Raw genomic sequence first — 13,770 nt, forward strand, 5'->3', positions numbered from 1 at the left:
CAAGGCAGGCGGATCACCTGAGGTCAGAAGTTTCACAAATAGCCTGGCCAATGTGGTGAAACCCTGTCTCTACTAAAATTATAAAAATTAGCTGGGCGTGGTGGCACACTCCTGTAATCCCAGCTACTTGGGAGGCTTGAGGCAGGAGAATCATTTGAACTCGGGAGGTGGAGGTTGCAGTGAGCCGAGATAGCACCACTGCACTCTAGCCTGGGTGACAGCAAGACTCCGTCTCCAAAAAAAAAAAGGAAAAAAAAAAGGCTGAGGTGGGAGGAATGACTTGAGCTCGGGAGGCAGAGGTCATAGTGAGCTGAGATCATGCAACTCCACTCTAGTGTGCAGAGTGATAGCCAGCCAGATCTTGTATCATAAAAAAAAAAGAGAAAAAGAAAAAAAGGCCTTTTCCAATAACATTTTCTTAAGTTTGTATTTAATAAAGATTGTAACATATATATTTTTGATCAATTTTATGCTAATTATGATAAACGAATAATTTTATAAGACTTAAGGACATACAGTTATAGGAAATAAAAGAATTTTTATGTACTTATCTTTGGACAGTTATATATTACTTTAGGACATAATTATTGTGGGAGATATTGAAAGGAAATAAGAGTTCAAGGAGAAGTAAGAGTTGTAGTGTAAAATTTCTCATTGCTAAAAGAAACATTTGTTCATTTATTCTTTAAAATGATGATAATGGGTATCAAATTGCATGCTATTTAGATTCCACTGAATGCATTAAAAATGATGTAACACTTCTATTTCAAAATGAGGTAACAATTCTATTTCAAAGTGTCGTTATGTACAGTAAGCCAGAAATTATTAATATATTGCAGCCATTTAAATTTATGGTGAAAATTTTTAAGTGTCACCTGAAAAATATGTGAAGGATACGTTGCTTTTAAGAATTGGGTTATGCCAGCAAAAATTTTGACCAGCACTTATCTAACTTTCTGTATTTCTTGGTAAACGTCACCCAAGCACAGCTCTCTCATGCTCATCCTAACCCTTTCCCCAGTGTCTTCACGCACTGCCAGGTGTGGTGCAGAACAGATGTGAGTGTCTCTCACCAGGTCTCACGTTTTTGCACTCCCCAGGCCGCACTGGTAAATTGTGCTTATTCTGTTTCCTCCTGTAGGACAAATTATTTTTCAGAAACCTCGCTGCTGTTCTTTGTAACTTGGCTTCAGTTCCTTCCTCATATACTGTCTCCAGTTTGAGCACACTGAATAAGTTTATTTAAGTCAGAATCTCTTACTTCATAAGTGCCGAGTAAATTTGTTTCCCACAAAAATTCATATTCTCCACATAAATCTAGAAATACAAATTGACTGGCAGAGGGGAGGGGTGGAGAGTACAGGGAAAGGAAAGGCTGTGTCACCCAAATTCATAACCTCGAGAAACCCAATTTTTGCCTACCCAGATACATAGTTAACCTGAGTAAGACAGGTGTTGCTTATTCTTAGTGAAGCCATGTTGGGTCTTTAGGGGCTTATAAGTTTTTTGGCTTAGTCTAGAATCTCATCTGGGATTCATGTCAAGCACAGAGGAAGGGAAATTAATTTATTGAATATTTGCTACATGTGTATAGTATCCTGGGGAGTCAGTATATTCTACCTTGATTTCCTCCAACTACTCAATGGAGCAGATTTTTTTTTTTTTAAAGACAGGGTATTGCTCCATCGCCCAGGCTGGAGTGCAGTGGCGCAATCACAACTCACTGCAGACTCAACCTCCTGGGCTCAAGTGACCCTCCCACCTCAGCCTTCTGAGTAGCTGGGACCACAGGCATGCACCACCACACCTAGCTGATTTAAAAATTTTTTATAGAGATGGGGTCTCACTATGTTGCCCAGCCTGGTCTCAAACTTCTCTGCTCAAGCCATTTTGCTGCTTCAGCTTCCCAAAGTGCTAGGAGTACAGGTGTGAGTCACTGTGCCCAGATGATATTTTTTTTAACCTGTATTCTTTAGCACACTAAAGCCCAGAGATAAATTACTTGCTCAAGGTCACAAAGTGAACAACTGGGAAAGCTAGGATTCAAACTGTTTGATTCTGAAACCCTTGTATTTTCTGTAGTACTATGCTGCCTTAATCTGTTGGCAGAGTCTATTTTTGGCTTCTTTTTAAAAATTATTATTTTTAGAGATAGGGTCTCACTACATTGCCCAGGCTGGACTTGAACTCATAGCTTCAAGTGATCCTCATGCCTCAGCCTACCAAGTAGCTGGGATTGTAGGCACACACCACCACACACAGCTTAAAGTCTACTTTCTTTCTCTTTTAAAGAAAAGGGACATATATAACATATACATGTAAACATGTATATAGTTTATATAAAAAATATGTTTATATAAAAATACAACATTCAATTATCTATCATAGTTTCCAACGCTCTATTTTTCTAAAGTCTTTAAATTTCACCTGTCTTTCAGCCATCTCTCTTACAAGGGCTGTCGTCTTCCTGGGATATAATTCACCTAACTTAGAAGATAGGAACTCATGTAGAATACAAAAGCATCGTAAGATCTCTTCATACATTTGGGATGTCATTTCCCACTTAGTAGTGTTTAAGCTACCTTCATCATCCCTGTCAGCATCCTTCATAGAGAAGAAGAAACAAGACAGGACTTGAAGAATTGTTCATTTTTGTCCTTATCATCCATTGTCATGTCAGCAGTACATCTGTTGTTTGGAGAAACCCCATGCTGCCAGAGAAACTCTTCCTTGGTTTTTCTTTGCACTTTTCTCTTCTGCAAGGCCAAGCTCATTTTAGCTTTCCTGGAACCCTCTTGGATGCTTGGCACTTCTTTCATTCATAGTTAGTTATATGATTTTCATTTCCTCCTTCTTGTAAGTTTTCTCTGAATCTGGGATTATTTCAGACTCTCCAGTTTAAGCCTAACTTTTTTCTCTCTCTCCTTATGATCATTTAAAAGTAAAAATTGTGTAAAAGTTATTAATAAAACTTCATTTAAAATATAAAATATGTATTTGGAGATTTCCAAATGCTCTTGACCATCTTCCCAACAGAATCTGAAGTCATGGGCTCATGTTTACCTTTTTAAAGTCATAGCTGATTATACTGAGGCTTTTCCTTAATTTCTGCTTACATTCTTGTGACTTCCATAGTGACGAACGTTCTTTGCTGTTCACATGTTGGTCCAGAATGGCAGTTCTCCACAGGTTGTGCTGAAATGGCAGCATTCAACTTGTCAGATATTATATTGTTAATCCAATAAAACATCACATGTAAGTGCTACTGCCCTTCTCTGTGCTAGCTTTCTGCTCTCTTAGGGACAGTCTCCTCTCTGACTGGTGATCTGTAATCATCTCTCAGGAATGCTTTCTGTAGTTTGCCCTTCCCTCACCACAGATGCTCAGCTTGCCTCCGCATCAGGCTCATGACTTTCGACATGGCTGGGGTTGGCAGGGTCTGTAGTGGCCTCTGCACGCTCAGCTGCCTTGCTAACCAGCCTTTTCTTTGGACTAGGACACCCCCAACTTTTTAGTCTGATCTTAAATCTCATCCACATCTCAGTACCACAGTGAGATTATATGTACCAGACCAGTTTATAATTGTAATTACCTAAGTTCGGGTTTGATATTCTAATGTAGTGTCTCTAACACACCATCCACATAGATATGTTCTTAAGAAAAGTCATTTTGCAGTCTTCACTATTTCAGCACAAATTTTAGTCTTTCAGTAATCTGTTTTTACATATAAAATTTGCAGGCCCCTTTCGCTCACTGAATTAGAAATTGTATTTTATGAATACTAAAATGACATATCATCAGTTTAAAATACCAAACAATTTCTAATTTTATCATTACTCTTCTTTTAGGATTCTCCAAAAGCCCAGCTGCGCCGGACAATAGAATGTTGTCGGACCAATTTATGTAACCAGTATTTGCAACCCACACTGCCCCCTGTTGTCATAGGTAGGTTAGCCGAGAAAAATCGGAGCATGCTTCTCAAATATCTTCTCTGATTTTACCAAGCTACCTAGAATTGAACACTTCAGATTATTTTTTCATTTCATTGTTTATTTCCTTGTTTACTTTTATTGTCAGGTCCATTTTTTGATGGCAGCATTCGATGGCTGGTTTTGCTCATTTCTATGGCTGTCTGCATAATTGCTATGATCATCTTCTCCAGCTGCTTTTGTTACAAGTAAGAAGATATTTATTTTGAAGCAAAATATTTTGTCAAATATTAGATGTCAACAGCTATTTGTAAAGCCATTGCAGAAACCGTTAACTTGTGTTCTGTGGTTGTATATCTCCTTTATGTAACTAGACTATCGTTCTCGTACTCGTAAGGGAAAAGGACCTTACTACCAATTAATTAATTGGGCACAATTTCATACTTCTTATATGTTCATGAATACTTACGGTTTTCTTATTAATGGAATAGTGAGCTTTCTGGTATCTGAATGTTTTCAGTCTCTCCCAAGAAACCCACTGTGTTATAATTCTTTAGAAATCTGGAGCTTCAGAATTGTTTGCATGTAGCCACGATTTCAGAATACAATTGCCAAAAAAGAAGAGTAATAAGAGATAGTCCCTAATGGATATAAACTTTAATAATAAAACATTATCATACCGACCTAGATAGATCAATGAAACAAGTTAGTAAACCCATAAATAAACCCAAGTACATAAAGCAATTTAGCATATGATAAAGGAAACACTTCAGATTACTGAGGAAAAGATGTTTGCATACCTCCTTGTTTTTATTATAATTCTTCACCCTCAACAATGGGGTACCACGGTTGAGAAACTGTGTTTTGAGTCTTTCCAGATAATAGACTTGGAATCTTCTGTTAGAAAGGTGATGGGAAAGTCACATGATTATTCAGAGTAGGAGATGGGGTTGAGAGGAGAGCTCCACATCTGAGGTAGCCATCATCCCAAATGGCCCCCAGTGATTCTCACTGCCTGGGGTTTCTCCCCTTGGGGCCAATCCCCTCCCGTAACACATCGGGGCTGATCTGTGTGACAAATAGGATATGGCAAAAGTGATTTCCAAGTCTACATTATAAACAGCTTTGCAGCTTTCACCATGGTCTCTGGGATCACTCACTCTGGGGGAAGCCAGGCATCATGCTATGTGGACACTCAGCTCTGAGAGAGGCCTGCACAGGGAGGAACTGAGGCCTCCTGCCAATACCCAGCCTGCAACCTGTAAGCCTTGTGAGTGAGCCGCCTTGGAAGTGACTGCAAACTCCTGTCAAGCTTTCAGATGAGTGCAGTCTCAGCTGACGTCTGACCCTGAGCTACCCAATCAAGTCACTTCTGAATTCATGATCCACAGAAACAGTGAGATTACAATTGCTGTTTTAAGCCACTCAGTTTGGGAGTGATTTGTTAACATAGTATTGGATAATCCAGTGTCTGACTTTCTGAAAATTGACTTTCAAGCAGTCATCTTGGTCAGCTTTACTTCCAGGGATAACCACAATGGCCGGTTCCGAAGTTCTTGGGGCAGCCCCATAGTATAAACTGGTTGCTTCTTGGTTTTCTCAATTTCTAGCCTAAGAATCAGACTTTTTGGGTCTGCAAAGTCACTACTCATTCATTTGCTTCATGAATTCCAATAGTGTTTACTGTTATTTTATCTCCTTTTCTCCTTGGCTGTTAGACAAAGAAGTTTAAAACTCTTCATTGCTGTTTTAATGGACTAGTAAAAGCAAGCAAGTATGCTCAATCAGTTATTTTAAGCTTTGTCAGAGTGTGTTTTTATTTTATTTTATTTTTCTTTTTAGAAAAGAGCCATCTGTATTTTTATTTAAATCATGTGTTCATTTTGGGGGGCCTGTTTTTCCATTGAATTGCATAGATTTTTTTCTCTTTGATTTATAAAAGCTGTTTATATTTCAGAAATCAGCTTTGTCAAATAACTGAATCTTGCCAGTAAGACAGGTGATAATATATCAAGGTGATTTGAATTTATATTTTTCATATTAAAATACTTTTTTTATACATTGGTTTCTTTATTACACAAGGGCACTGTAATGTTTAAATTATTTTATTTATTTATTTATTTATTTAGAGACAGAGTCTCACTCTGTCTCCAAGGCTGGATTGCAGTGATCTCAGCTCACTGCAATCTCTGCCTCCTAGGTTCAAGCGATACTCATGCCTCAGCCTGGCAAGTAGCTGGGATCATAGGTATGCACTACCACACCTGGCTAATTTGTTTATTTTTAGTAAAGGCGGGGGTTTCACCATGTTGACCAGGCTGTTCTTGAATGCCTGACCTCAAGTGATATACCCGCCTCACCCTCCCAAACTGCTGGGATTACAGTCTGAGCCACCGGCCCTGGCCTATAATGTATATAGTAAAATATTGTTGAGTATGCTTTTACTTTTCTTTTAAGAAAAGAGCCATCTATATTTTTATTTAAATCATGTGTTCATTTTGGGGGGGCCTGTTTTTCTCTTGAATTACATAGATTTTTTTCTCTCTTTGATTTATAGAAGCTCTTTATATTTCAGAAATCAGCCCTTTGTAATATGAGCTACCTGTACTTTTTTTTTTTTTTCATGCTGCGTTACCGCAGAGCTACCTACACTTTTCATTGTAGTGTGTCTTCAGACTGCCTGCGGTGCCTTCAGCCACAGAGTAAAGAAGCCTATCAGCCAGGTGTGTGCTCTCTAAGCAATAGATAGGATGTTTCTTCTTAGGGAAATCTGTTCAGCCCAAGAGATGAAACCTAAAAATACTGCTGTTAGGGCCCAGTGAAATGGTCCAGGCAGATTATATTACAGTGAAGCTTGTAATCAGTAAACCCTACCTGTATACTAACAGCTGCCAATCAGGGTATCAGGCTGTGAAGGATACTGATCTCTGAGAAACAGGAACCAAGTGAGTTGAGCCTTGTGATTGCCCACCTTCTCCCTGAACAGAGTTTTGGGTTGGGCATCACAAGGGGAGTCCAGGTGTAGCCAGCAGGCTGTCTCAGTTCGAGGAGTCGTGAGGAAGCTACCAAGCCTGGGGAAAGAACACCTGAAATGATTGAGGAAACAGTGTTTGGTGCTCACACAAGGCTGGGAGTAGGATCTGTTCATACCAGCTGTGAGAATTGAAAACCTCATAATTCACAGGCTTTGGTTGAAGGACTCAGGAGGATGTTGCCTCAGTGGTGGGGAATAATTAGCCCTAGACTTAACATGGCTCTGGTCTCACCCTAAAAGCAAGCCCCAAACGGATCACACCATTTCTAAGTCACTGTATCCTAGAACAAAACTCAACAGTATTTATAGGAATATAACAAGGTAAAATTCACAATATCTGCCATCCAATAAATGAATACTGTGAATAAATGAATACATATAAATATGGCCCATAATGAGGAAAGAAATGAAGCTATCAAAACCACTGACCCAGAACTGATACAGACCTTAGAATTAGCAATGGCATTAAAATAGTTGTTAGAACTGTATTTTATATGTACAAAAGTTAAATCAAGACATGGAAGATTTTGTAAAAGATCTTGAAATGAAACTTTAGGAAATGATATCTATAATATCTCAGATGAAATATACTAGATGAAATTGGTAACAGACACTGTAGAAGAAAAGATGAGTGAACATGAAGACATAGGAATTAATAGAGAATCAGTGAACTGCGGGACAACTTCAGATGGCCTAATATCGACATAATTGGAGTTCCCAGAAGAGAGGAGGGACGAAAAATGTACAGAAATCATGATCAAATGTTTTCAAATTTATCTATTATTATTATTTTAGAGACAGGGTCTTGCTGTGTCACCCAGGCTGGAGTGCAGTGGTATAATCTCAGCTCACTGCATACTCCACCTCCTGGGTTCAAGCGATTCTCATGCCTCAGCCTCCAGAGTGGCTGGGATTATGGGCATGTACCACCAAGCCTGGCTAATTTTTGTATTTTTAGTAGAGACGGGGTTTCACCATGTTGGCCAGGCTGGTCTTGAACTCCTGGCCTCAAGTGATCCACCTGCCTCGGCTTCCCGAAGTGTTGGGATTACAGGTGTGAGCCACCGCACTCAGCTTTTTCAAATTTAATGAAAACCATGAACCCATATATCTGAAAGCTCAGCAAACCCTGAGTAGAAGAAGCATGAAGAAAACTACATTAAGGCACATGATAATCGTATTGCTGAAAACCGATAATAAAGAGAAAATACTAAATGAAGCAAGGAAAAAGGCAGATTATCTACAGAGGCACAAAGTTGAGGATGACAGCAGACCTTTTGTTGGAAACAGTGCACTCAAGAAGATAGTCAACCAACATCTTTAAAGTGCCCAAAGAAAAACGTCACAGACCTTGAATTCTATAGCCAGAGAAAATATCCTTCAAAAATGAAGGTAATGGGAAGACTTCCAGTCATACAGAAAACCTGAAAGAACTCCACCCCCTTAGAGCTACCGTTCAACTAGAAATGTGAAGGGAAGACAGGCCAGGTGGAGATAAGAATCCACATAAAAGAATGAAGAGCTGGAAGTGGATCCAAGTGACCCTGACACAAACTAACAATATCTTTTAAGATGAACAAAAAATACCACTCATCTGAGACTCAGGCCATGGACACTCAAGTGGGTGACTATAACACTCCACAGAACATGCGATCAGACATCAGGAACTGGTCATGTAGGCTTTTTTATAGTTCTAAACTAAATACTACATAGAACTTTGTGACTGCCCTGTTTATTTAGCTTTTGTACTTCATGTGTTAGTTGAGTCTACGTGAAGATTCATTATTGATCAGATATACGCAATCTGTAATTTGGAATATTCATTCATATTTAGTTGAACTTGAACAAGGCACAAGTTGTTCTCCATAGCAAACCATAAAAGGATAAGATTAAAGAGAGGACTGTCCGTCAGCATATTAAGGTTTGTCTGTTTTGTTTGCCTCATTAATATTTTGTTTCCCTTTTTTCTAATGTGATTGTTTTCCTCCAATTTAGATACGTCTGCAATTTATTCTCCATTCACATTTACATTCATGACCCATGACCCTCAAAACTGGTACCTTCTCTAAAACCTTCTCTGGAACCGTGGCCTCCTCCCTCTACTGTGGACGAGGCATCATTCCGTACCATAAGCCAGTTCCTGGTTGTTTCCTCTGGCATCCTCTTTTGTAGCTCCTTTAATCCTTCAAACTGCTTAGATCCTGTGATCTGCCCCCATAACACTTACTAATTTTATCTTGCATTTTTTTTACATTGGCAAGTATTCATTTACTTGTTCATGCATATTTGCCAAAAGTCTGCATTTCCATTCAACAGGAATCTCAGTGGTAGCAGAGATTACTTAACCATTAATATTGATGATCAACTGGCTGGCTGTTTAAATTGCCATTTTCCTCTTGAAATTTGAAGGGTGCCCATGGTGAATCTTGTGTGTCCCTCATGCTTGGCACACAGTGGATACTTACTCTTGTTGATGTTTGCCAGCCACCCTTGGCCCAGAATTTCTGCTTGGGAAATAGTATCACAGATGCATTTGTCAGATGAAAAAAGCCTGCTTCTGGCTTTATAATGGACCCTTTATCCTCATTGTCTTTAGGGGACTCCTGGTCCTACAGTAGTTAAATATTAAGAATTTAATGACTTTCTAAATCAGTGATTACAGGGAAAAAAAAAATTGCCAAGTAATGTTTTAATACGAAAGAACATAAACATTTTCTAACTACCTAAAAAAGGAACTGCCAATCAGCTTTCAAAGTGATTAAAAATAAGAAAATATGCCCTATATGTACATGTATTTTTATTACTTTCAGCACTCTCCATGTATTTAATTCTAAATACATGTTTAGAAGTTTTCATCTGATACCATATTCCTTCTGCCTGAAGAATTTCTTTAACCTCTTGTAGTGCAGGTCTGCTGGCTCTAAGTCCTCTCAGCTTCTGTCTGCAGTCTTTTGCCTTCATTTACCCAAGGTATTTTCACTGGCTGTAGAAATCTGGGTGGGCTCGAGTTCGTTTCCCTTAAAGCTGTCACTCATTATCTTCCACTTGCATACCTTCTGACATACATTTTGTCTTTGATGTACTATATGTAATTTTTTTCACGGCATCCTTTAATGTTTTCCCGTTATCTTTCATTTTAAACAACTCAGCTACAATACATTTAGAAGTATGTGTTTCTTTTTTGGTATTTTCTCTGGTTTGGGTTTCACTGAGCTTAGTGAATCTATGGTTTGCTATATCTTTCATTATTATTGCAAAATTATCTACTATTTTTTTTAAAAACACTTTGTCCTTTTATCTGTCTCTTCTGTTTTTGAGACTCCAATTATATATATTAGATTATTTGGTGTTGTGCCACAGCTCTTTAATTCTTCGGTTTTTCTCACTCGTTTTTTCTCTTTGTATTTTAGTTCAGGTAATTTCTATTTACCTATTTTCAAATGCATAGATTTTTTTTTTCTTCACGTGTGTCCATCTGAGCTATGTACTGTTGAGCTCATCAAACTAATTCTTCATCTTTGATAGCATGTTTTCCCTTTCTCACATTCCTGTCTGACTTCATTTCTCTGCTGAGACTCTCCATCTGTGTATTCCTGTGACCACCTTCACCAGGTGCTTTCCCCTTTTAATCACAGTTCTGTGAAAGGCCCAACTGGCAGCTCCAGCACAAGTGCTGTCTGCCACTGGTCCTCTTGATTGCCTGCCCTCTTGGCAGTGAGTGATTTTTCCTTGCTTTTTAGTGGGTCTCATAAGTTTATCTGGATGTTGTACATCATGTTAAGAATAGCAGAGATTGTCACAATGAGATATCAACCTCACCCCAATTAAAATGGCTGTTATCAAAAAGAAAACAAATGCTGGGGAGGCTGTGAAGAAAGGGGAACCACAGCATATTGCTGGTGGAAATGTAAATTGGCACAGCTACTATGGAGAACAGTGTGAAGGTCCCTCAAAAAACTAAAATTAGAAGTGCCCTATGATCTCGCAATCCACTATTTGATATATATCCAAAAGGAAATCAGTATATTGAAGGCCTGTTCACACCCCTATGTTTAAGCACTATTCATAATGGCCAAGATGTAGAATCAACCCGTGTCTGTCAGCAGGTGAATGGATAAAGAAAATGTGATCTCTACAGTGGAATATTACTCAACCAGAAAAAGAATGAAATCCTGTTATTTTCAGTAACATGAATGGAACTGGAGTTCATTATGTTAAGTGAAATAAGCCAGTCATAGACAAATACTACATGTTCTCAATCATACATGGGAGCTCAAACGGTTGATCTCATAGAGGTAGTAAGTGGAATAACATACCAGAGGCTTAGGAAGGGTGGAGGGAGGGAGGTTGGATGAAGATGGATGGATGAAGAGAGGTTGATTAAGGGGCACAAAACTACAATTACTAATGTAAGAAATAAGTTCTAGTATTTGATAGTACAGTAGGGAAATTACAGTTAGTAATTTATTGTGTATTTCAAAGTAGCTAGTCTTTAAGAGAAGAATTGTAATATTCCCAACACAAAGATATAGCCTGGGCAACATGGCAAAACCACATCTCTACAAAAAAATACAAAAATTAGCCGGGCATGGTTGTACACATCTGTGGTCCCAGCTGCTGGGGAGGCTGAGGTGGGAGGATTGCTTGAGCCCAGGAGGTGGAGGTTGCAATGAGCCAAGATCAGACCAAGATCAGACAGAGCCAAGATCAGACAGAGTGAGACCCTGTCTCAAAACAAAAAAAAAAAAAAAGAGAGAGAGAAAAGAAAGAAAAAAGAATGAGGTAAATATTAAATAAGCTTCAAAAAGTCACAATTCTTTATTCTAAGAAGTGGAAACTGGATAGGAGGGGGAGGGGAGACAAGGGATGGCTTTTTCATTACCAAGCCATGGGGAACTGTATGACATTCAAAGGTAGGCGAATAAAGATGCTTGATAAAATTAAATATTAAGTTCTATAAATATAAAATTTGATAAAGTTTAAAACTGAGTTCTAAAAGTTTATAACACAAGGGTAGGGATAAAGGTGTAGGGAAAATAGGCATTCTCATATGTTGGTGGAGGGATTCCAACTGGTGCAGCTGTTGAGGAGGTCAGTAGGGCACTCCATCAAAGTTCCAAATTCAGTAATTCCTACTACAGATATGGTAGAAAATTGTGTTTCACACTTGCATGCAATAAGACTAGAAACCATCTAAATATTACCAGTAGGTGGCCAGTCTCAGTGGTGCACGCCTGTAATCCCAGCACTTTGGGAGGCTGAATCAGGTGGATCATTTGAGGTTAGGAGTTCAAGACCAGCCTGGCCAACATGGTGAAACTCCATCTCTAATAAAAAATAAAAATACAAAAATTAGCCGGATGTGGTGGCGGGTGCCTGTAATCCCAGCTACTCGAGAGGCTGAGGCAGGGAGGATTGCTTAAACCCGGGAGGCAAAGGTTGCAGTGAGCTGAGATTGTACCATTGCACTCCAGCCCAGGGGACTAAGACTCCGTCTCAAAATAAAGAAAGAAAGAAAAAGAAAAAGAAATATTACCAGTAGGTGAATGGTTAGCAGCCATACAGTGGAATACTGTCTAGCCTTTAAAGAAAAAGGTGACACTTGTGTACTTCTGTGGAATGATACCCCAGGTAAGAAGCAAGATGCAGAACGGCATCGGTGTCTCTCCAGAAGACGACCAGAGAAACCAGAAGTAGTTTTGCTTCTAAGGAAATAGGGAATATTTCCTTAGAGAATTACTTGAGCTCAGGAGTTCAAGACCATCCTGGGCAACATAGCAAAACCCCATCTCTACTAAAAATACCAAAAAAAAAAAAAAAAATTAACTGGGCATGGTCGCACGTGCTTGTAGTCCCAGCTACTCAGGAGGCTGAGGTGGGAGGATCACTTGAGCCTGGGAGGCAGAGGTTGCAGTCAGCTGAGATTATACCACTGCATTCCAGCCTGGACAACAGAGCTAGATCCTATCTCAAAAAATATGTATTTGTTAAAAATGTGAATAGGCAGTTCACAGGAAAAAAAAAAAAAAAACTGAACTGTGGAAAAAAATTCAATTTCGCTAGTAACCAGAGGAAAGCATATTAGAAGAAGGCATTGTTTCATATCTATCAAGTTGGCAAAAGTCTGAAAATACGACTTCAAGGTTTGGGTTGGAATGTAAGGAAATGTATATTGTGATTATTTGAAGTCGTATTTTTTTTATAGCTAGGATGACACTTCACATCTAATTTTGATAGTTTCTTTTTACATGCCAATATACCATAGACATCTTTCCATTTTAACATGATACGTAGAACTCTGAACTCCATTTCTAGATGTATTTAACAGGATATATTATCCAATGATAAGACTAATTTGGATAGGATTTTGTCTGAGGGAAGGATAACAGTATAGAGAATCTCAAGGTTTTCTTAACCTTAGGGTTTTATAGTTTTTCATTTTTAATGTAGATTGTTTTCTGCTTTTTTAAAAGACATTATTGCAAGAGCATCTCAAGCAGACGTCGTTACAATCGTGATTTGGAACAGGATGAAGCATTTATTCCAGTTGGAGAATCACTAAAAGACCTTATTGACCAGTCACAAAGTTCTGGTAGTGGGTCTGGACTACCTTTATTGGTAAGTTAAAAGTTCCTATAAACATGAATGGTGTGTTGATTTAGAATATGTCCTCATGATAGTGGACAGTATAATTATTGCAGATCAGGGAACAATAATGGACACTTTTTTTGTCCTTATTTAGAAAGAGGTGTGCGTTATTGCAAGGTGAAATTAGTTAAAAATAAGAAATGTGAACCAAGAAAAATA

General features: G+C 38.6%; 1 protein-coding gene across 6 annotated transcripts in view; it reads left to right on the forward strand.

Moving 5' to 3' along the window:
* BMPR1A (bone morphogenetic protein receptor type 1A) overlaps positions 1–13,770 on the forward strand; it is a 166,046-nt gene that overhangs the window by 137,265 nt on the left and 15,011 nt on the right. For all 6 annotated transcript variants that reach the window (XM_033209015.1, XM_033209016.1, XM_033209011.1 and 3 more), the window contains 3 exons: positions 3,849–3,945; positions 4,078–4,177; positions 13,437–13,581. In XM_033209015.1, the coding sequence (XP_033064906.1) occupies positions 3,849–3,945; positions 4,078–4,177; positions 13,437–13,581 (342 nt within the window). The remainder of the gene's footprint in view (positions 1–3,848; positions 3,946–4,077; positions 4,178–13,436; positions 13,582–13,770) is intronic.

Source organism: Trachypithecus francoisi, unplaced genomic scaffold, assembly GCF_009764315.1.
Source record: "Trachypithecus francoisi isolate TF-2019V2 unplaced genomic scaffold, Tfra_2.0 Lachesis_group9, whole genome shotgun sequence".
Classification (NCBI taxonomy): Eukaryota; Metazoa; Chordata; class Mammalia; order Primates; family Cercopithecidae; genus Trachypithecus; species Trachypithecus francoisi.